At 53.7% G+C, this 22,631-nt stretch overlaps 1 protein-coding gene across 3 annotated transcripts in view; it reads left to right on the forward strand.

Annotated features, from left to right (window-relative positions):
• Positions 1–22,631, forward strand: part of RNF43 (ring finger protein 43) — a 129,635-nt gene that overhangs the window by 75,985 nt on the left and 31,019 nt on the right. For 2 of the 3 annotated variants that reach the window (XM_050928926.1, XM_050928924.1), the window contains exons 3-5: positions 16,190–16,264; positions 18,177–18,308; positions 18,815–18,916. In XM_050928926.1, the coding sequence (XP_050784883.1) occupies positions 16,190–16,264; positions 18,177–18,308; positions 18,815–18,916 (309 nt within the window). The remainder of the gene's footprint in view (positions 1–16,189; positions 16,265–18,176; positions 18,309–18,814; positions 18,917–22,631) is intronic. The other variant, XM_050928925.1, reaches the window with a different exon arrangement.

Below are 22,631 nucleotides of genomic sequence, written 5' to 3' on the forward strand. Positions count from 1 at the left end.
GGTGCAGGCCAGAAGGCCCTCCCTGGGGATTGCTGGAGAGGGACTAGCCACCCGCTCCCTCCCTGAACGGTGCTGACAGTCTGTAAAGCTTGGAACCCTCGGGCTCAGTTGCGGGCAGGGCAGGTCTGGTCTCTGGATCCAAATCCCGAACCGCTGTGGCTGCAGGCGGTGGCTGGAGAGCTGGGCTGTGTCCTGGGGCTGGTAGGCTGTGGCAGGAGAAGTGGATTGTCCCGCCTGAGGCCGGTCTGCAAGTCGGCGTTGCAGACAGGCCAGGTGCGGGGCCTGGAGCGCTGTGCTGGCCCGCAGCTGGGAGACCCCCCTGTAACACTGAGCCATTTGTGCCTCCTTTGGCTTTCCAGGCACCTGTCTGCCTGGCTGGCTTCTGCCCCCTCATTGGCTGCTGGGGATTGCTGTGGTCTCCCTTTCTCCCACTGGTTGGGGGGCCGGGGGGGGGCTGCCAGGGTGACTGGGGGGGTCATAGCCCCCTCCCCTTCCTGCCTGCTGCCAGGGGACGTCAGCCATGCTGGGCTCTGTCGGAGCCCATGGGGGCCACAGGGAACGACTCTTCTCGTGGGGCACCACCCCATTTGGGGGCTACATTTTGCTTTCAGAACTGGGTTTGACTAGGGCTGGACTTTGTCTGTTGACCAGTTAACATGACTGTGACAAACGTCATCCCACTCTTCCTGTGCAGGTCTGAAACCTCTCTCCTGGCACTTGTCAGTGACAAGGGCTCCCACAACGTGGGGCCCTGAACCAAAGACGCCCGACGACAAGCATAGCTCAGCCCTGTCCTATGGGCAGATGTGTCCACAGCAGTGCTCAGTGAATGAGGTTTTAGTTCCTCACCCCTTTCGCTCTGCTGGCAGAGGTCACGTCTCTGTGCACCACACAGGCTGTGCCTCCGCAGCTCCCTCAGGCCCTTCGCTGGCTTCCACGTCAGGGCCGAGTACTCAGCCAGTAGGCTCTGCCCAGCTCCACCCCACAGCGCTGCCCACACATCTCCCTGCTCTACAATCCTCCCAAGCTTCAGTCTTCATCGCTCTCTTCCCCTTCATCCCAGATGTAGACTCCCTGCATGCCGCTGGTGGAGCAGCCTCCTGCTCTGTATTCAACACACCTCCTCTCGCTCCGCGGGACTCCCTGTGCTGGGAAGCGGGAAGCATGGAGTCGGTGCTGGGGTACCAGCTCCTGCTGTCTGAGGAAGGGGATCTCGCTTTTGTTTCCTGTGGTGGCGCATAGCAGATATAATTGCAGCACTATATAAATGATGATAAGAATAGGCCTTTGTAAAATGTTATCATAACCTCCACCCTCGCTGTCACCCAGCCAAGCAATACACAATCAGCCCTTTCAGTCTTGCCCTGTGAGTCACTCCTTCCAGCCACCTGATCCCTCCCGCTGCTCTTCTCTGAACTCCTTCCAGTAATGAGGCATCCAAACCTGAAAATCAATAGCCAGGTGATTAAGATGCACAGGGAGAGTTAATTGAAGAGTTGGGCAGATACTGTGAGGAATTATTCACCTGCCCCTCTGCTGCACGTGTGTTTGCAGCCAGTCTTGTGTGTTTCTTTTTCTGTGATGGTGGGTGAGTTTCTGCTCCAAGGATGGCTACAGAAAGCCAGAAGTTCAGGACTATTCCTGCCAGTATGGATTTGCATCCCAAGTGACTAGAAATCAGGCCATTCCGTCATGGAAACCAGCAATGGAATGTGGCCGAAGGGACCAGTTACATGGCCCGGCTAACGAACTGCCAGCACTCCAACAGCAATGATTTGTGAGGAGCCCATTGGCCTAAGAGTTTGCAGCAAAGATTTGTCAAACGATTTTGAATAACAAATGAATTCCCAACAATCACCTTTGCAGAGAAGCTATTTGTCAAGAATCATTTGCCCAGCTCCTGTTGCTTGCTTCTTCCGTCTCCTCTGTCTTTAACCGGAGAAAATCCTTGTAAAAGCGATTGCTGTCCAGCGCATGCTGACTGGTTCCCACTGGGTGGCATTCACTACCTGAAAGTCCTGTTTGTCCTCAGGGCCTGGCAAACTTTGAGGATCCTTTGATGACTCCGCTCCCTGATCCAGAGCCTGCTCTGAGCCTCTTATTCCACCACCCAGTTTCCCAATCTGGTTCTACCAAACTCTAGAGCTCCCAATCCCTTCTCTGATCCTCAGCCCTCAACCCTAATCCCCTGGCCTTGGATTTGCCATCTTAGTTCCCAAACTTTCTCCTAGCCCTGCTCTCCAGAGCCCCTGCAGCCCAAGCAGGAGAGAAGGGAAGAGGGACGTGTGTGCCTGGCAGGAGGAAGAAGGAGCTGAACTCTCTGTGTAACATCCTCTTTTGGGTTGGGGAATGCCTCTTACCTCAGGGCAGCCACGGTGCAGGAGTGCTGCCTTTGATCTTACAGCTGGGAAGCTCTGGCTCTCACCTCTGACCCCTTAGCTAGAGGCACACACTGTAATTGTGAAGCCTGTTGTGGCAATTCTGGCAGATACATGCTTGCACATGCTCTCCCAAGGACGCTCAGATCAAAGCACCCCGCGTGAGTAAGATCATCCCTGCTCTGCACTTTGTTCACCTTCCTTCCTTCCTTCCTTCCTTCCAGAAGAGGCAGCCATTAACTATTTCTCTGCCAAAGACCGCTCCGAGGCTGGCAGGGAATAGTTCCAAGAGGTGTCAAAGTCCCTGGGACAATGGCCTCTAATTCCTGACCTTGGTGGCCTGGCTCTGTCAGTCCTGGGGGGAAGTGCAGCCTGCGTGCAGTGAGCAGAGAGGCTAGTGCAGCAGTGCTCAAAGTGTTTTGGGACAGGTGGCAGGTCTAGCATACTCTGGGAGCAGCTGCTTTGTAAGACCGTGCCGAGAGCATGCCCCTTACTGACCTGACTTGAGTTTTAAATGATATTTTTGCCAGATCTGCAATCCCAGTGTCTCCTTCCCCCGCACACACTTTAAGCCCCGCTGTGCAGTCTGTGTAGCAAGCACTCACCAACCCGCAAAGCAGCAGAGGGCCAAAACTTGCATCCCAATGAGAGCCCTGTCCCTCCTGTAGCATCACCTTCCGGTTTTACAACTCCACCCTCCTGGCCAGTGGACAAACCACCCACCGAAAGCCCAGAAATGTTCAAGACATCAGAGCAAAACCTATAAACCTACAATACCTGGGGAATTCCACATCCCAACCCCCCACAAGCTGATCTGGTACAGCTCCCTGCACAGAACTATTGTGATAATAGAGCCCTCACCAGCGTGACATATGAGAAGTTAAAGCCAACTCTCACCAGGTGACCACAAACTAGATATGGAAACTGGGAGACACAAAGCTGTGTCAGAACCATGTAGACGGTCACAGTGGAGCCAGCACGTTGTGAGATATGATTTTGCCCTTAGCACGGATAAGGACGGTTTGGTTTGAAAATATGCTAGATGGTCTAGGCTAACCCTAGGGGGTAAAGCGACAGCAGAGATGACATCACATTATGAGGCAATGTCCCATTTGGTCAGCAAGGCACGCTCCAGGCAGTGGAGGCCGGGAACCATATCTCAAGTGCAGAGTGAAGCCTTGGTCTAGACAGAGCCTACCCACTGCAGCAGAGCCTAGCAAGGTCTGTCTCTGTTACTCTTTGGTGACACAGTGTCATGCCAATAGAACCCTACGGAACTCAGTGCTAGGACCACCCAACAGGGTTAATGTATGTGTGTGTGAGACCTTCCCCCACCTTCACGCCTGTCTGAATTCTCCCTGCCCCCTCCAAGTTGTGTGTGTTGCATCCCCCACGTGTGCGTGCCCCATTTGTAAGGGCTGGAGCAGAGGGTGTCCTTTAGCCCCTGACTAGTGACATAATGCTGGGGTATTTTCCGGGAATCTAGACTGGCAAAGCAATTTGGACTCTATCAGTCTCAAGAAAACTGAAGTGTTTTACCAGCTTGTGCTAGCAAAAATGTATTCTGCTCCCGAAATCACAATGGATGACACACTGCTTAATGCTGTAGAAAAGTTTTGCTATCTTGGCAGCACTTTATCTGATACTGCTATGATCAATGATGAAATGATGCAGTGCATTTCTAAAGCCAGTTCTGCCTATGGTCGACTTAGTCTCCACCTGTGGCATGTGAGAGGCATTCGACTTCATCAAGATGAGTGTCTATTGTGCAGTTGTGTTAAGCTCTCTTCTCTATGGCTGTGAAATATGGACACTCTAAAGCAGGAGCAACTAGAGAGTTTTCATATGCACTGTTTGCATCTCATCTGTAACATGAAGTGGTTGGACAGGATACCATGCATCAAAGTCCTGGACCAGTGCTGTGTCACTAGCGTTGAATCCCTAATCATACAGACACAACTTTGCTGGGCTGGTCACCTCATATGTATGGACTATACACAACTCCCCAAAGCCAGATCTTATGGACAGTTGTGAAAGGGAGCACATATGCTGGGAGGCAAACAAAAAAAATGATGTATGGACTCTCTTAAAGCTGGTTAAGTTGACCCGAATACATGGGAAGCTGCTGCTGCTGACAGATCAGAACGGCGGCAGACCTCTTGGTCTGTGGTTAAAGCCATCGAGAACAGCAGACCAGAAAGAGCCAAAGAGAAGCGTCAGTGAAGAAAGCAGGCTGTGGCAAAAACATATGGCCATGTCTGCCCTGCATGTGGACACATCTTGGATTCCTCATTATTTTACATTTGCACAGGAAGAACCATTGAAACAAACTGACTCTCATATAACGAGGAGTCCTTGTGGCAGCTTAGAGACTAATACATTTATTTGGGCATCAGCTTTTGTGAGCTAAAACCCACTTCATCAGATGCATGGAGTGGAAAATACAGAGGCAGGTATAAATACACAGCACATGAAAAGATGGGAGTTGCCTTACCAAGTGGGGGGTCAGTGCTAATGAGACTATACAATTAAGGCAGAAGTGGGCTATTCTCAACAGTTGACAAGAAGAGGTGAATATCAAAGGGGGGAAATCACTTTTGTAGTGCTAATGAGGCCAATGTAATCAAGGTGGCTCATTTCAAACAGTTGTCAAGAAGGTGTATCAGCAGGGGGAAATTAGTTCTTGTAGTGACCCATCCACTCCCAGTCTTTATTCAGGCCTAATTTGATGCTGTCCAGTTTGCAAATTAATTCCAGTTCTGCAGTTTCTCCTTGGAGTCTGTTTTTGAAGCTATTTTGTTGAAGAATGGCCACTTTTAAGTCTGTTATTGAGTGACCAGAGAGACTGAAGTGTTCTCCTACAGGTTTTTGCATGTTATGATTCCTGATGTCAGATTTGTGTCCATTTATTCTTTTGTGTAGAGACTGTCCGGTTTGGCCAATGTACAAGCCACAGGGGCATTGCTGGCACATGATGGCATATATCAGAGACTCCAACAACAACACCTTTAGCCAGGGATCCCACTTGGTTTGCTCAGGTGCTCAGAGCCAGAGACCCACATTGCACTCAGCCAGGGTTCAGTTCCCAGGAGGCTGGAGATCTCATTCTGTGCTTCGAAATACAGCATGGAGAAGCCTAGTGCAGGGTAATGCAGGAGCCAGAGACACTCAGCTATCTGGGTGGGAGAAAGGTTAGTGAGCGGTGGCTGACGACAGCACAAGGTGGTGGAACGAGGCGGGAGAGAGTGAGATTGGACCTACCAGTAGGTATGAGGGGGTCATTAGCAGGATAGTATTTTTTCAGGTGCCAGGTCACTGGCTAAAGTAACCTCACTCCATTCGGTCTCAAAGGGGGGAGAGGTGTGACAAAGTGGGGTTCTCCTCCTTATTATGTTGTATGTGAGCTTATGAGAGTCTTACTGTTTTGCATGGATATGGTGTGTGCCTCAGTTTCCCTGTGGGTTACACCAGTGCTTAGGTGGTGGGAATAGGGGTGTGACTTTTGTTGAGACCCTTGGGGGGCAGGTGAGGCGGCTGCAGCTGCGATGGCGGATGCCCTTCGTAACCTGAGAACCAGGAGGGGGGTGCAACCAGGTGACACTTTGCCCAGGAAGTGAGACAAAAGACTGGAGGAGAGGCAACGGGTGTGTCGGGGGCTGGACAGCCGGAAGTAAGTCGCTCTGGACTGGCTTCAGGCCCAGGGGGAAGGCCCGAGCACTGGCTCTGGGCTCCCCTCCCCCTCACTGAATGCTCCTGCTTTCTGTGCTAACAAACCCTGTTCTGTGCTGTCTTCCTGTCGACTAATAAACTTTCTGTTTTACACGCTGGCTGAGAGTCACATCTGACTGTGAAGTTGAGGTGCAGGCCCCTTTGGCTTCCCCATAGTTCTGTCCAGGCCGACTCGCCGCGGGAAGCGCGCAGTGAGAACGGGGCAGCTGAATGCTCCAGGGTCAGATGCAGGAAGGCCCAAGCCATATAGGCTTCTTGTCCTGGCGACAGCTCAGAGAGAGGAGGCATGTTACCCCCCAGTCCTGACTGGCTTCATTCAGAGCAGTTCCAGAGCATTGGTCTGGTGCCTCCGTGACAACGGGTGTGGGTGGGCAATCGTGTCACACACTGAGAGGGTAAGTTATGGGGGACTCTGTAACACTGCATTGGGCAGAGTCAAGGCCACAATGCCCTTCGCAGGCCAGTGTCAGTGGTGCTTCTCTGAATGTAGGGGACAGCAGTTCTGAGGGGCAGGGAATGACCAGTTACCACATTGCCTTAGGCCTGTGTGCACTCAGACAGACGCCTCCTGCCTGCTGCTGAGGAGGACTCTGGAGCCAAGTGTTGGGGAAGGAGCTCAGTGAGAAACCAGAGGCGATATCTAGTCCCTTCTGCGATCTCCCCTGTCTCGAAACGAGCAACCTCTGCACTGCAACACTCCTCTGAACCAGCAACCTCTGCACTGCAACCCTCCAAACCAGCAACATCTGCACTGCGACACTCCTCCAAACCAGCAACCTCTGCACTGCATTCCCCCCAACTACCAACCTCTGTACTGCGATCCCCCCAAATCACCAACCTCTGTGCTGCAACACTCCTCCGAACCAGCAACCACTGCACTGTGATCCCCCTAAACCAGCAACAACTGCACTGCGATCCCCCAAATCAGCAACCTCTGTGCTGCAACACTCCTCGAACCAGCAACCTCTGCACTGCAATCCCCCCTAAACCAGCAACTTTTGCACTGCAACACTCCCCCAAACCAGCAACCTCTGCACTACGATCCCCCCAGAACCAATAATCTCTGCGCTGCAATCCCTCCAAATCATCAACCTCTGCAACACAAATCCCCTTCCGAACCAGCAACCTCTGCACTGTGATCTCCCCTGAACAGTAATCTCTGTGCTGCAATCCCTCCAAACCAGTATCTGCTGCACTATGACCCCGTCTGAACCAGCAACATCTGCACTTCAATACCCCCCAAACCAGCAGCCACTTCACTGCGATCCCCTTCTGAACCAGCAACCACTGCACTGTGATCCTTCTCCAAGCCACCAACCTCTGCACTACAATCCCCCTCTGAACCAGCAATCTCTGGTCTGCAACCCCCAGAAACCAGCAATCACTTCATTTGCAATCCCCCTCAAACCAGCAACCTCTGCACTGCGACCCCCACCCCCCACCTCCTGCACTGTGATCCACCTCAAACCAGGCACTTCCTGTTCTGTAATCCCCCCCGAAACAGCAATATCCTGCACCACAATCCTCCACAAACCAGCAACTTCTGCATTGCAATCCTCCCTCTACCCCACCCCAACCCCCCCTCTGGAAACCTTTACTGCAATTCCCCTCCCAGCCTCCCCCAAACAGCAACGTTTGCACTGTGATCCCTCCCAATCAGCAAACTCTGCACTGCGATCTCTTCCGGTAGCAGCATCCTCCTGCCCTGTGATCCCTCCAAAACAGCAACTGCCTGACTGCCGTCCCCCCAATCAGAAACCTCTGCACTGGAATCCCCCCAAACCAACAGCCTCCCACACTATGATCCTCCACAACCAGCAACGTCTGCACTTTGCTCCTGCCCCTGCCCCCTCAATCCAGCACTGATTTACACAGTTTAACCCTTCCCATTATCCCTCACACACCAGCTGTGTCCCAGGAGATGACACTCGGTGCTTTGTGACTGTGAGGCAGGTACTGGGCTCCCAAGGCAGGGGCCGCCTCCTTCCATTCCAGGGGTTTCTATTTGGCAGTGCCTGGATACATAAGAGGGAGCCACTGAACCTCGGTGCCTTTCTCCATCTCCCCGCTCTCTAGCTTGGCCCTGCAGCCTCTTGGAGATTTGCTGGAGAGTGTGCATGGGAACGAGCTCTCCATGTAGGCTGAGTGAGACGTTAGACCCAGCTACAAACAGCCAGACTGACTGAGCACGTCGAGGTACGGTTATTAGGTAACATTCCCATTCAAAGAGCGCAGCCATTACCACCACCTCGGAGCTGCCGGGAAATGCAGGGAGGGGACCCTGAAGAGCTCTCAGTGAAATGTGCCTCTGTACCAGATCCTGCTGGCTACTCCAAAGCAGCCTTCATTCTGCCATATGGACACTGCTCCATGATGGTGTCTGGCTGCTCTCCGTCCTCGTGTTCCTTACCACACTCTCCCCGCGCGCTCCTAGATGGAGCCCCCGCTGGTGCTTTCCTTCCTGCTCGCTCGGGGGTAAGTCAGTTCCCTATTCCTCCAGCTCACCTGTTCCCCTCTCAAGCACAGCGGGCAGGAGGTGGAGGTGTCTGACAATCTCTTTTCTTCTCTTTCTCCTGTCTAGGGTATGGCCCCCATCACCACAGTACACGAGCGCTTCACCGGCTTTAGTGAGTGTATCCAGCCAGCCCCTGGGAGCAGGGCAAGGCTGTCACGGAGTGTGGGGAGTCCGGTCCTGCACCCCTCTTCCTGGGACCCACAGTGACTCTCAGCCAGCCAGTAAAACAGAAGGTTTATTGGACAACAGGAACACAGGTTACAGCAGAGCTTGCAGGCACAGTCAGGACCCCTCCACCGAGTCCTTCTGGGCTTTCAGGGTGCTTGGATCCTAGCTAGGATACCCTGAATTCCACCCACACAGCCCCAACTCCAAACTCAAACTGCTTCCCTCCTGCCACTCCCTTCCTTTGTTCCCCTTCCCGGGCAAAGGTGTTTGACCTTTCCCCTCCCTTACCTAGCTCAGGTTACAGGCCCTGGCATCGTCCATCCCCTAAAGTCCTCCCCTGCTCTCCCACTCCCCACACAGACAGTCCCTACTGCATCACATCTCTCCCCCCTTCGAGACTGAACTGAGCGGGGTCACTCTGCCCAGTGACCTGGGGAAGTTCAGGGTCCCCTCTCCGGGACAACGCATCCGCTGTCAGGTTGGCACTTCCCTTCACATGGACCACGTCCATGTCATAGTCCTGCAGGAGCAGGCTCCACCTCAGGAGCTTGGCGTTGGCTCCTTTCATCTGGTGCAGCCAGGTCAGGGGAGAGTGGTCGGTGTACACGGTGAAGTGTCGCCCAAAGAGATATGGCTCTAGCTTCTTAAGGGCCCACACCATGGCCAGGCATTCCTTCTCGATGGCCGCGTAGCTTTGTTCCCGGGGTAGCAGCTTCTTACTCAGGTACACGATGGGGTGTCTCTCCCCCTTTTCATCCTCCTGCATTAACACTGCCCCCAGTCCCGTATCTGAGGCATCAGTGAACACCATAAAGGGTTTGTCAAAATTTGGGTTTGCTAGAACTGGGCCACTAACCAGAGCCTCCTTCAGCGCCCGGAAAGCCTCCTGGCACTGCTCAGTCCAGATCATCTTGTCTGGCTTCCCCTTTTTGCATAGTTCAGTGATGGGGCCGGCTATGGCACTAAAGTGGGGCACGAACCTTCGATAGTACCCCGCCATCCCAATAAAGGCCTGGACCTGCTTTTTGGTTTGGGGAGCAGGCCAGTCTCTGATCACCTCCACCTTGGCTGGTTCCGGCTTCAGGCAGCCGCTCCCCACCCGATGGCCCAGGTAAGATACTTCAGCCATCCCCACCTTGCACTTCTCAGCCTTTACTGTTAACCCAGCCTTTCGGAGTCGGTCCAGGACTTGTTTAACCTGGGACACGTGGTCCTCCCAGGTCTGGCTGAAGACGCAGATGTCGTCAATATACGCCACGGCAAAACTCTCCATCCCCCTCAGTAGCTGATCCACCAGGCGCTGGAAGGTGGCCGGCGCTCCCTTGAGGCCGAAGGGCAGGGTCAAAAACTCATAGAGCCCCAGAGGGGTGATAAAGGCCGATTTCAGCCTGGCATCTGCGTCCAGCGGCACTTGCCAGTAGCCTTTGGTAAGATCCATAGTGGTGAGGTACCGAGCACCTCCCAGCTTGTCTAGGAGCTCATCAGGCCTGGGCATAGGGTAGGCATCAGATACGGTGATGGCATTGAGCTTTCGATAGTCCACACAGAACCGGATTGACCCATCCTTCTTGGGAACCAGCACTACTGGCGAGGCCCAAGGGCTGGAAGACGGCTGGATCACCCCCAAAGCCAGCATGTCCCTGACCTCTCTTTCAAGATCCTGGGCAGTTTTACCAGTGACCCGAAAAGGGGAGCATCTTATAGGGGGGTGTGACCCGGTCTCCACCCGGTGGACAGTCAAATTAGTGCGTCCAGGCTGGTTGGAAAACAGCTGTCGGTATAGATGCAGCACCGCTCTGATCTCAGCGTGCTGGCCCGGGGTCAGTCGCTCAGAGACGGGAATCGCCTCCAGGGGGGAACCAGCTTTTGTCCCAGGGAATAGATCCACTAAGGGGTCATCTCCCTGCCCCTCCCAATGTCCACACACGGCCAACACCACATTCCCCCTGTCATAGTATGGTTTCATCATGTTCACATGGTACACCCGACGGTGATGTGCCCGGTTTGACAGCTCCACCACATAGTTTACCTCATTCAGTTGCTTGATAACCTTGAAGGGCCCTTCCCAGGCGGCCTGGAGTTTGTTTCTCCTCACGGGGATGAGAACCATCACCTGATCCCCGGTGGCGAAGGTACGGGCTCGTGCTGTGCGGTCATACCAGACCTTCTGCCTCCTCTGGGCTCGGGCCAGATTCTCCCTGGCCAGGCCCATGAGCTCGGCCAGTCTTTCCCGGAAGGTCAGGACATACTCCACCACTGACTCTCCCTCGGGAGCGGCCTTCCCCTCCCATTCGTCCCTCATCAGGTCTAGGGGCCCCCTCACCCGCCTTCCATACAACAGTTCGAAAGGTGAAAACCCGGTAGATTCCTGGGGTACCTCCCTGTACGCAAACAGCAGGTGAGGTAAGTACTTGTCCCAATCTTGCGGATGCTGGTTCATAAATGTTTTTAGCATCATCTTCAGCGTCCCGTTGAACCTTTCTACCAGCCCGTTGGACTGGGGGTGATACGCTGAGGCCCAGTTGTGCTGGACCCCACATTTCTGCCATAAGGACCGGAGCAGGGCCGACATGAAGTTGGACCCCTGGTCCGTTAAGACCTCCTTGGGGAACCCCACCCGGCTGAAAATTGTCAGCAGCGCATCTGCCACTGTGTCTGCTTCGATAGAGGACAAGGCCACCGCCTCGGGGTAGCGAGTGGCAAAATCCACCACCACCAGGATGTATTTCTTCCCTGACCGGGTCGTCTTACTGAGGGGTCCCACTATGTCCATGGCCACCTTCTGGAAAGGTTCTTCTATGATGGGTAAAGGCCTCAAAGCCGCTTTCCCCTTGTCCCGGGCCTTCCCCACCCTCTGGCAGGGGTCACAGGATTGGGAGTACTGTCGGACATGGGTAAAGACCCCAGGCCAGTAAAAGTTCTGTAGCAGCCTCTGCCTGGTGCGCCGGATTCCCTGGTGCCCTGCGAGAGGGATGTCATGGGCCAGGTACAACAGCTTGTGACGGAACTTCTGGGGAACCACCAGCTACCTCCTGATCCCCCATGACTCTACTTCCCCTGGGGGAGCCCATTCTCGGTACAGGAACCCCTTCTCCCACAGGAACCTCTCCTTGCAACCTCTCCTCATGGTCTGTACCGCACTAAGGTCAGCCCGGTCCCTGTGCTTCCGCAAGGAGGGATCTTTCTGCAACTCGGCCTGGAACTCAGCAGCTGGGACAGGAATGGGGACCGGCTCTCTCTTGCTGGCTGGGTCTGAGGCCGCAGCCTCTCTGCACCGTGCCCCTGGGCGTTCCCCGCTCCCTGAGTTAGGGTCCTGCACCTCAGGTCGAGTACCTTCCCCATTTTCGGGGTGCAGTGCCATTTGCCGACTCTGACTACGAGTCACGACCAGGGCACTCTGGGTGTTACTAGGCCAGTCCTCAAGGTCCCCTCCCATTAACACATCAGTGGGCAAATATTGGTGTACCCCCACATCCTTGGGGCCCTCCTTGGCCCCCCATTTCAGGTGTACCCTTGCCACGGGTACCTTGAATGGGGTCCCGCCCACGCCCATCAGGGTCAGGTAGGTGTCGGGCACCATCCGATCTGAGGCCACCACCTCGGGCCGGGCCAGCGTCACCTCTGCGCCCGTGTCCCAGTACCCAGTGACCTTCCTCCCATCCACTTCCAGGGAAACAATGCACTCTTTCCGGAGGGGCAGCCCCGCGCCCACCCGGTAAACCAAAAACCCGGAACCGGGAGCATCCACAGGTGGTATGTTGCCAACCCCCCTTTCCTGGGAATGTAGCCCCTCCTCCGATTGGGTTTTTACCCAGTCCACCCTCTGCGGGTTGGGTCTGCTTGGTCTGTCCCTGAGCTTGGGGCACTGGGCCCGTATGTGACCTTGTTGGCCACAGCGATAGCAGCCCATATCTCGTGGGTCCCCTTGAGTGGGTCGAAGGGACCTGCCGCTGGATGTTCCCCTTTTGGGGGGGTTCTCCATAGGCCCCCTTTGGGAGGTCCCATGATGACTCTCTCTCTGCGTTGAGGCAGGCTTGCTCCTTCGAGACTCCTCCCTGCCATCCCCTGCCCGACTGTCCACAAATTGGTCGGCCAGCTGGCCTGCATGCTGCGGGTTCTCCGGCTTCTGGTCCATCAACCACAGCCTCAGGTCGGACGGGCACTGCTCGTACAGGTGCTCCAGTATGAATAGGTCAAGCAGGTCCTCTTTAGTTTGGGCCCCAGCTGTCCACTTGCGAGCATACCCCTGCGCCCGGTTGACCAGTTGTAGGTATGTAACCTCACGGGTTTTACGCTGGCTCCGGAACTTTTTCCGGTACATCTCAGGAGTCAGCCCAAACTCGCGGAGCAGGGCCTGTTTGAACAGTTCGTAGTCCCCTGCCTCCGCCCCTTTCAGTCGGCTGTACACCTCCACGGCTGTGGAGTCCAGTAAGGGGGTGAGAACTGCGATCCTGTCTGCAGGGTCAACCCTGTGCAGCTCGCAGGCATTCTCAAAGGCCATCAGGAAGGTATCTATGTCCTCCCCCTCCTTACGCCGGGGCAGCAAGTGCTTATCAAAGCTCTTTGTAGGCTTGGGTCCCCCCTCACTCACCGCAGCCGGGGCCTCACTTCTCCTCAGCCGGGCCAGGTCCAGCTCATGTTTACGCTGTTTCTCCTTCTCCTCCCGCTCATGTTCACGTTGTTTCGCCTTCTCCTCCAGCTCTCGCCTCTTTAACTCGAGCTCCTCCCGTCTCAGCTCCCTTTCATATTCCAGCCGCATCCGCTCCACGGATGCCGAGCGTTGCCGGGAGGAACCCCTGCTGGGGGGTGAGCTTCGCCGTGAGGCTCCCCTGCTGGCCGGGGGTGTCACGGTGCCCTCGGTATACACTGGGCTCCTCCCCGCCCTTCCTCTACGCCTAGGAAGGGGGGGTCTCGGGAAGCCCTCGTCTGCCGGCTGACCACTCCCAGCAGGGACAGTCACTGGTGCCTGCGCTGCATCTGCTCGGCTGCTTCCCTCAGAGACAGGGCTCCGTTCATTCATGCGGTCTCCCTGCTCCAGCTGGGCAATCAGCTGGTCCTTGCTGAGCCTCCCTGGGTGCAGCCCCCTCTGCTTACACAGCTCCACCAGGTCACACTTGCGCCGCTTGGCATACATCTTCCTGCTGGCCACTCACAGGCCGGGGTGCTCGCCGCTCCCCATGGTTTCCAGGGGGACCCCTAGTGCACCAGGCCTTCTTGAGGTCACCACCTCTCTGCCAGGGTCGAGCTGCAGACTCCTCCGCCCCTGGGACCGCTCGCTGCAATCCCCCGGGGGACCCTGTTACTGCAAAGTCCTTCTCACTGGGCACACACTCCCAGGGGTTAACCACCCCTTCGTTTTACTGCTCCCCGGTCACTTACTGCAGGAAGCGCCGTCCACGGGGTGCAGTATATCCCACCGCTGCCACCAGTTGTCACGGAGTGTGGGGGGGTCCGGCCCTGCACCCCTCTTCCTGGGACCCACAGTGACTCTCAGCCAGCCAGTAAAACAGAAGGTTTATTGGACAACAGGAACACAGGTTACAGCAGAGCTTGCAGGCACAGTCAGGACCCCTCCACCGAGTCCTTCTGGGCTTTCAGGGTGCTTGGATCCTAGCTAGGATACCCTGAATTCCACCCACACAGCCCCAACTCCAAACTCAAACTGCTTCCCTCCTGCCACTCCCTTCCTTTGTTCCCCTTCCCGGGCAAAGGTGTTTGACCTTTCCCCTCCCTTACCTAGCTCAGGTTACAGGCCCTGGCATCGTCCATCCCCTAAAGTCCTCCCCTGCTCTCCCACTCCCCACACAGACAGTCCCTACTGCATCACAAAGGCTAGTACCTGCTGCACAGCTAGCCGCTAAGGCACAGAGCAGCTAGTGACTTGCTCAAGGTCACACACGGCCTCTATGAAAGAGTCAGAGTTTGACCCCAGGTCCTGGGCTAGTGTCCTAACCACTGCACTATCCTGCCTCCCGTCTGTCGGCTCTTTGGAAGCTGAAACGCCCCATTGATCTTTTTGTTTGCAATAACCCTGATCCAGTTCCCCTTTGTTTTGTGGGATAAATGAGGCTTTCTATATAGAAGAGGGGAAAGCAAGTAAATTCACATCCTATCGCTATATTTGCACCATGTAAGCCTGCAGGATGCAAACCCAGCTCAGCACTGAGGGGGGTGAGGATGTGCTGGACTGAAAGAGTGTGTGTGTGTGTGTGTGTGTGTGTGATGAGCCTCAGTGTGCAAGGAAACGTGTGTCTGTGCATGCAGATGTGTGTTCAAGTGTAGGTATATACATGTATATGTGTGTGTGCATGTGTTCAGACATGGGCATGTCTTTGTGTGTGTATATGCCTGCAGGTGTGTGTGTGTATGTGTAAGTATGTGTGTGTACATGCACATGTATACAGACACGGACATGGCACTGTGTGTGTAAGTGAGTGGGTGTCCTGTGAGCACGGGTCTAAGTATTAACGAATGAATGTGTGCATGGATATGTAAACATGACAATGTCTGGGTACATGTACATGTGTGTTTCACGTGTGTTTGCACACATGCTGTGATGATGCCTAAGTGAGTGTGTTTGTGTGTGTATAATTGCATGTGCATTGGACACTGTGTACTGTAGTGTAATGGCACATTTTGTGTTGATGCAAACGTGGGACTGGGCACGAAGGAGACCTAGGAACTAACAGGTGTATGTAACCCAGGGTATGTCTACACTGCGGCTGGGCGGGTGCTTCCCAGTGCAGGTAGACAGACACATGCTAGCTCCGCTGGCACCAGCACGCTAGAAATATCAGTGTAGCCGAGGGTGGCATAAGCGACAGTGCAGGCGAGCTGCCGGGGGACAAACCTGCCTGGCCCCCCGGCCAGCTAGACCAACTGCCATCCATGCAAGCCCAGCTACACTGCTGTTTTAGCGCATTACCTCAAGCAAAGCTAGCATGTGTCCATCTCGCCCAGCTGCAATGTAGACAAACGTGCTGAGAGATCGTGCTGTAGCCACATTCTGTACAAAGTCTCCTGCAGTAACCATCATAGATGTGAAGGCCACTGATTGTCCACTGAGACCTCCTGTATGGCACAGGCCAGAGACCGTCCCCCAGCAAGCCCTGCATTGGGCCCTCACTTGTGGGCCAGCTGGAGTGGATCTTTTAGAGATAGCCAGTCTCAACCTCAAGGCTCCAAGGGATGGAAAATCCTCCATGCCTGGGAGGCTACTCCAACGGGTCATTGCTTCATGGTTAAAATATCATGTCTTGTTTCTAGCTGGACTTTGCTGACTTCAGCTTCTAATCTCTGGATCTTGTTGTGTGTTGGCTGCTAGACTAGCAAGCCTTGCAAAACACATAAGTGCAGCATGAAGTATCCACTCAAGTTCTTGGTCTGTTTTTTTGGACAGGCGAAGCTAGCAGGGGAGCGGGGGGCTCGTGCCATCCTCTTCGACATCACAGATGATGAAAGCGCCGCTGACCAGGTACAAACGCTATTGATACCTTCAGAAAAAGTTCAGTGGTACCATCCTGTCCTGAAATACACATAGCTCCAGTCCAGGCTCCCCTTTCTCTATAGTAGCCAGGACCTGCAGAAATGAAGGGACAGAGCTGGGGTTGAGGCAAGGGGTGATGGTGCAGGTTGGCTCCTCCATTCAGTACCATAGAACAGAGACCTTTCCCCAGCTCATCCCAAACACGGAGAGCCCACTTCGCACAAAGCCTTTCCCTAATGGGTTAGCTACATCACACAACTAGATGTTCAAGCAGGCATTTATGCACATAATCCCTGCTTTGTGCAGCCAAACTGTTCAGGCATCGAGTTTGCCAAGTGCAGTCCCTCCAGAGTCCTAATGCTAGCAGCCGAACCTTTACCCATGAGGGAGCCATATAGACTATCACAACTGGTAAAACATCTACAACACTGACATTACACAGGATCACTGAGGAGCATCTGTTCCCTAAGGAGAAATGAGGGGGGACATTTGGTCCCTACAGAGAGTCAGGGCACAAGGAGGTACATTGGGTGTTTAGAGAGCGAGCATGGTTGGTAGGGAGAGATCTGGAGAGAGTTCGTGGTGAAGTATGGTGGGAGTGAGAGAGTGTGGGACAATCCAGTCTCAGGAAAGATTGCTGCTCTTCAGAATTAATCCAAGTAGACTTCCGAACTACAGCTGTGTGCAAAGAGCTCAGGGTTCGCCGGCTCTTTTCTCTGCCAGTGATAAACTGTGTTGGTCTCACACAAAGGGGGCTGCTTCCTCCCACCCCATGTGACACAATAATGGAACGGAGCAAGTCTCAGGCCTGTGTGGAGTAGCTGTTATTGTTGTGTAAGTGGGTGGTCAATGCTGCTTGCGAGTGTTTTGTCACCAGGCTAAGCGGAACGAGACCTGCAGCCTATAGGTACAAATAGACTCCAGTTCCTGTGGTGCTAGATTCACAGGAAGTGAGTATAAAATAAAGTGGCTGTTATCTACAAGAACACTTTACTCTAGTGAGAAGAACACTGGACCTTTGTCAGGGTGTAACAGATTCAAGTACATTGCGTTCTAAGACCAGCCTCAACTAGTTCCATGGGAGGAAGCAGACCTGGCTTTTGCTGAAATGGGCATGAGGCAGGCAGCGTTAGTTATGTCGAATAATGACTGACCAGAATATAGTACTAATCAAACGTAGGTGAGTGAGCGAAGAAAGCTCAGATGTGGGCTAGAGAGACTGTGCCCAGATCAGTGCTGCAATATCAGTGTACACAAAAAGGAATGTGGCACTGATCGTTGGCACTGGCCCCATCACTTTTCATGGTTGATTTGTTCACTCATTCCTTAGGCCCAGCATTGTGCTAGGCACTTTACTAGCAGGAACAGCATAAAGAAAAGGGCCCCGCACCAGACAGCTTACGAATGAGACAGACAACGTACGGTGCAGGAGACTGGAGGCAGGGCCGGGGGTAAAGGCAATGAACCACACCAGAGTGTTTATTATTTTTTTGCCAGGGTTACGAAACATCGCCCCCGCTCTGAGGTGAAGCCTGTCGGATTTGGGAAAGGGGTTGACAGAGGAAAGCAAGAGATGTGGTCAAGCGGTGCCTGTAGAGGAGGCAGGGACAAGGACAGTGAAGGGGCAGGCAGGGGAGCAGCAAAAGCAAGAGCAGAGAGGTGGGCAGGAGCCAGGGTGTGGGGGGATGAGGCGCTTCCCCGTGGTGCAGACGGAGGAGCAGAAGGTCAATAATAAATATACCATGTCATGGGTTCTGGGCAGCGACTGTAGCACTTGTCCTGGGCAGCAGTGCTCATTCCCCCACACCTCATTTGATTGTGGGTGTTGATAAATCTCCATCACACCCATGTCTCAGGCTGTGCTCTGCGCCAGCTCATGAACAAGCTTGTTTCTTTGCAGCTGAGGAAACCCAGGGGCCTGAGTCAGCCTGTGGTTCTGATCTGGGGCCATGATGCTGAGCTTCTGATGGGCGTCGTGAACAAGAATCGAGAAGCGCATGTGAAGATTGAGGTTAAAGAGCAGCCAGCGTGGGTGAGGAACATGTCGTACCCCCCTTCTCCTTTCCACTCCAGGTCAATCTTGCCAGCTCTGGAGCAATGCTGTGCCTCCCTTCCATGGGAGCGACACCCTGGCCCTCTGCAAGAGCCAGACGGGGCCCTTCTTCCCCCTCTGTGGCTCAGGCTGCCCACGGCTACTGAAGGTTGTAAAGCCCCTTCGGCTCATTGGCAATTTCGCTCTGAAACCTCCCATGTCATCTAAGGAAATTTCTTCTCTCTTTATCTGGTACCAGGCCCAGCCCTTTGCTCTGCAGAGCAAAGCCTAGCGAGCTGAGGCACCAAGAGGGGCTGGCTGAGATTTGCAGAGAGGACCTCAGACCGGTTTTCTTTTCCCTATGAAGATAGGGGAGGGTGAGTCTGGCCGGGCACCCCTCATATGTCTGAAGGGTAACGATCATGAAGAGATCAGGAGCCTGGCCTGCTCTCATTCCTATCAGGCACAGACACCAGGCTAACGGATCCTCTGTCTCTCTCCAACAGCCAGACTATGATGTGTGGATTCTTCTCACAGTGCTGAGCACTGTCATCGTGATCGTTCTGATTTTTGTCACTCGCACCAAGTGTCACTGGAACAGAACTCAGGTAAGACTGTGTGGAGACAGCTCAGAACCTGGTTGTTCTGTCAGCAAAAGGGGAGCAGTGGGGGTTCCTTCTGCACACAGCTAGTCTAAGGAAGGGCGTGATGGGGAAAGTGTCTGTGTGTTTGAGAAAGAGGAGACCTGTCTACACAAGCCGAGCGTCCCGTTGCAGCTCAAACAATGTGAGCAGTTTGGGTTCCTGTAGTGATTCAGTACAGCCAAACTCCAGCCCTGGGTTTTGGGGACCAGTCACGTCATATGTGGTTTGCACTCATCCCAGACATTGCTGTACCTGTGCATTGCAGCACCTTCTCAGCCAGCTCTCCGGAGCAGGTGCCATTTACACACAAATGTTGGCAAAGTCCTCCAGCTCACTAACTAACCCTGTCCTCGGTGCCAGTTGATGTCACTGGCCTGTTCTAACATTAGAGAGATTAAAATATTTTAGTGTTTGGGATGAAAACCAATACATTACATAGAAGACTTTCCAAGTACGGAAATATTTCCAAATTTGGAAACCCTCCTTTTTCTACAGGATAACACAGTCACTCCTGACAGCCCATTTCCTGAATACCTTGTTGGCCAAGCGATCCAGAAGTGACATGTGACTAGAGACACCTGAAATGGGCCTGGATTTCAATGTGGGCTAAGCAGCTACCTCTGTGCCCCAGGCCTGTTTAAGGCATCTGAGATTGGGCACCAAAAGTCCTGAGTAACTTTCTTGGCCAGGACCACAACTCAGATAAAAATAGCTACATTTTAGTGTAATCCACTAGAAAATGGAAAGAACAAAGAACACCGCCCGCCCTTGCCCTGAGATTCAGCACTTCCCCATTTCTGACAGAACCAGTTTTTTCAGACTCAATAGAAAGATAAGCTGGCATGTCTTCTAGTGAAATGACACATAGCAGCAAAGATAAGCAGAAGAATGGAAAGCTCAGTACCCAGGAAGGTAAGTCCCAGAGGAGTTGAGATTTGGGGTATTATATGATTATTGCAGGTGGAGCAGCAGCAACGCCTAGAGCTGAGGTAGCCCAACACTCACCTCAGGCAGAAATTCCTCATGTCTGGGCTCTCCCTCAGGTTGGACATTTTTGAAAGTTAGAATGGAAACAGCGCAGTCGTTTTCCATAAAAGAACCAGGAGCTTTTCCCAATGTCAAAACTTTTGCACCCATATTCGGAATGTTCTACCAGCACTGAGCCTGTGCCCCACTCAGCCTCCTCTAACACGTGCCAGGGCCGAAGCTAGTGCTCCAGGTGGGGCTTGGGCAAACCAGATTCTCCTCCTCCTCGCATAGGGAAGATACAGGCAGCCAGGATCCTATGAGTTCTAGTCTCTTTTCTTCCAGCAACTGGCATTACTAATTCTAGTGCCATTAATTCTTTGCACTTATAGCCTTTCTGTACCCCTGCCCTACGACAGTGGTTTTCAAACTGCGGGTCGCGACCCAGAACCAGGTCACGGAATGTCAGGCACTGGGTCATGGTGGCTCTGGTCAGCACCGCCGACCAGGCCGTTAAAAGTCCCGTCGGCGGTGCTGCCTGTCTAAGGCAAGCTAGTTCCTGTCTGTTCTGACACCGCGCTGCGCCCTGGAAGCAGCCAGCAGCAGGTTCGGCTCCTAGGTGGGGGGCCATGGGACTCCGTGTACTGCCCCTGCTCTGAGCACCGGCTTCGCACTCCCATTGGCCAGTTCCTGGACAGTGGGAGCTAGGAGGTGTGTGATGCCTGTGGGTGAGAGCTGTGTGGAGCTGTTTGCACCCTTCTGCCTAGGATCTGCTGCTGGCTGCTTCTGGGGTGCAGCACGGTCCACAGTGCCAGGACAGGCAGGAAGCCTCCCTCTGCACCCCCACTACACCGCTGACTGGGAGCCACATAAGCCTGTGCCCCAACCCTGCGCCCCAATCCCCTGCCCCAACCCTGAGCCCCGCCACCCAGAGCCCCCTCCTGCACCCCAAGCCCCTCATCCCCAGACCCATCCCAGAACCTGCACCCCCAGCCCAGAGCCCTCACCCCCTCCCGCACCCCAACCCCGTGCCCCAGCTATAGCCCCCTCCTACACCATGAACCCCTCATTTCTGGCTCCACCCCCACACCCCAACCCTCTGCCTCAGCCCTGAGCCCCTCCCACACCCCAAACCCCTCATTCCCAGCTCCATTGGGTCGCGGGCATCAACAGTTTTCTTCAGAATACGACCCTGAACTTCAGAAAAGCAGAGTTTGACTCCCTCAGGGAACTGACGGGCAGGATCCCCTGGGAGAACAGCATGAGGGGGAAAGGAGTCCAGGAGAGCTGGCTGTATTTTAAAGAATCCTTATTGAGGTTGCAGGGACAAACCATCCCAATGCGTAGAAAGAACAGTAAATATGGCAGGCGACCAGCTTGACTTAACAGTGAAATCCTTGATGATCTTAAACACAAAAAAGAAGCTTACAAGAAGTGGAAGACTGGACAAATGACCATGGAGGAGGATAAAAATACTGCTCAGGCAGCAGGAGTGAAATCAGGAAGTCCAAATCACACTTGGAGTTGCAGCTAGCAAGAGATTTTAAGAGTAACAAGAAGAGTTTCTTCAGGTATGTTAGCAACAAGAAGATCAAGAAAAGTGTGGGTCCCTTATTGAATGAGGGAGGCAACATAGTGACAGAGGACATGGAAAAAGCCAACGTACTCAATGCCTTTTTTGCCTCTGTCTTCACGAACAAGGTCAGCTCCCAGACTGCTGCACTGGGCAGCACAGCATGGGGAGGAGGTGAGCAGCCCTCTGTGGAGAAAGAAGTGGTTCAGGACTATTTAGAAAAGCTGGACGAGCACAAGTCCATGAGGCCGGATGCGCTGCATCCGAGGGTGCTAAAGGAGTTGGCAGATGTGATTGCAGAGCCATTGGCCATTATCTTTGAAAACTCATGGTGAACGGGGGAGGTCCTGGGTGACTGGAAAAAGGCTAATGTAGTGTCCATCTTTAAAAAAGGGAAGAAGGAGGATCCAGGGAACTACAGACCAGTCAGCCTCACCTGAGTCCCTGGAAAAATCATGGAGCAGGTCCTCAAGGAATCAATTCTAAAGCACTTAGAGGAGAGGAAAGTGATCAGGAACAGTCAGCATGGATTCACCAAGGGCAAGACATGCCTGACTAATCTAATTGCCTTCTGTGATGAGATAACTGGCTCTGTGGATGAGGGGAAAGCAGTGGATGTGATTCCTTGACTTCAGCAAAGCTTTTGATACGGTCTCCCACAGTATTCTTGCCAGCAAGTTAAAGAAGTACGGATTGAATGAATGGACTATAAGGTGGATAGAAAGCTGGCTAGATCATCAGGCTCAACGGGTAGTGATCAATGGCTCCATGTCTAGTTGGCAGCCGGTATAAAGCGGATTGCCCCAAAGGTCGATCCTGGGGCCGGTTTTGTTCAGTATCTTCATTAATGATCTGGAGGATCACAGAATCATGGAATATCAGGGTTGGAAGAGACCTCAGGAGGTCATCTAGTCCAACCCCCTGCTCAAAGCAGGACCAATTTCCAACTAAATCATCCTAGCCCGAGCTTTGTCAAGCCTGACCTTAAAAACCTCTAAGGAAGAAGAGTCCACCACCTCCCTAGGTAACCCATTCCAGTGCTTCACCACTCTTTGAGTGAAAAAGTTTTTCCTAATATCCAACCTAAACCTCCCCCACTGCAACTTGAGACCATTACTCCTTGTTCTGTCATCTGTCATC

This window comes from Gopherus flavomarginatus, chromosome 19 (genome assembly GCF_025201925.1).
Source record: "Gopherus flavomarginatus isolate rGopFla2 chromosome 19, rGopFla2.mat.asm, whole genome shotgun sequence".
NCBI lineage: Eukaryota > Metazoa > Chordata > Testudines > Testudinidae > Gopherus > Gopherus flavomarginatus.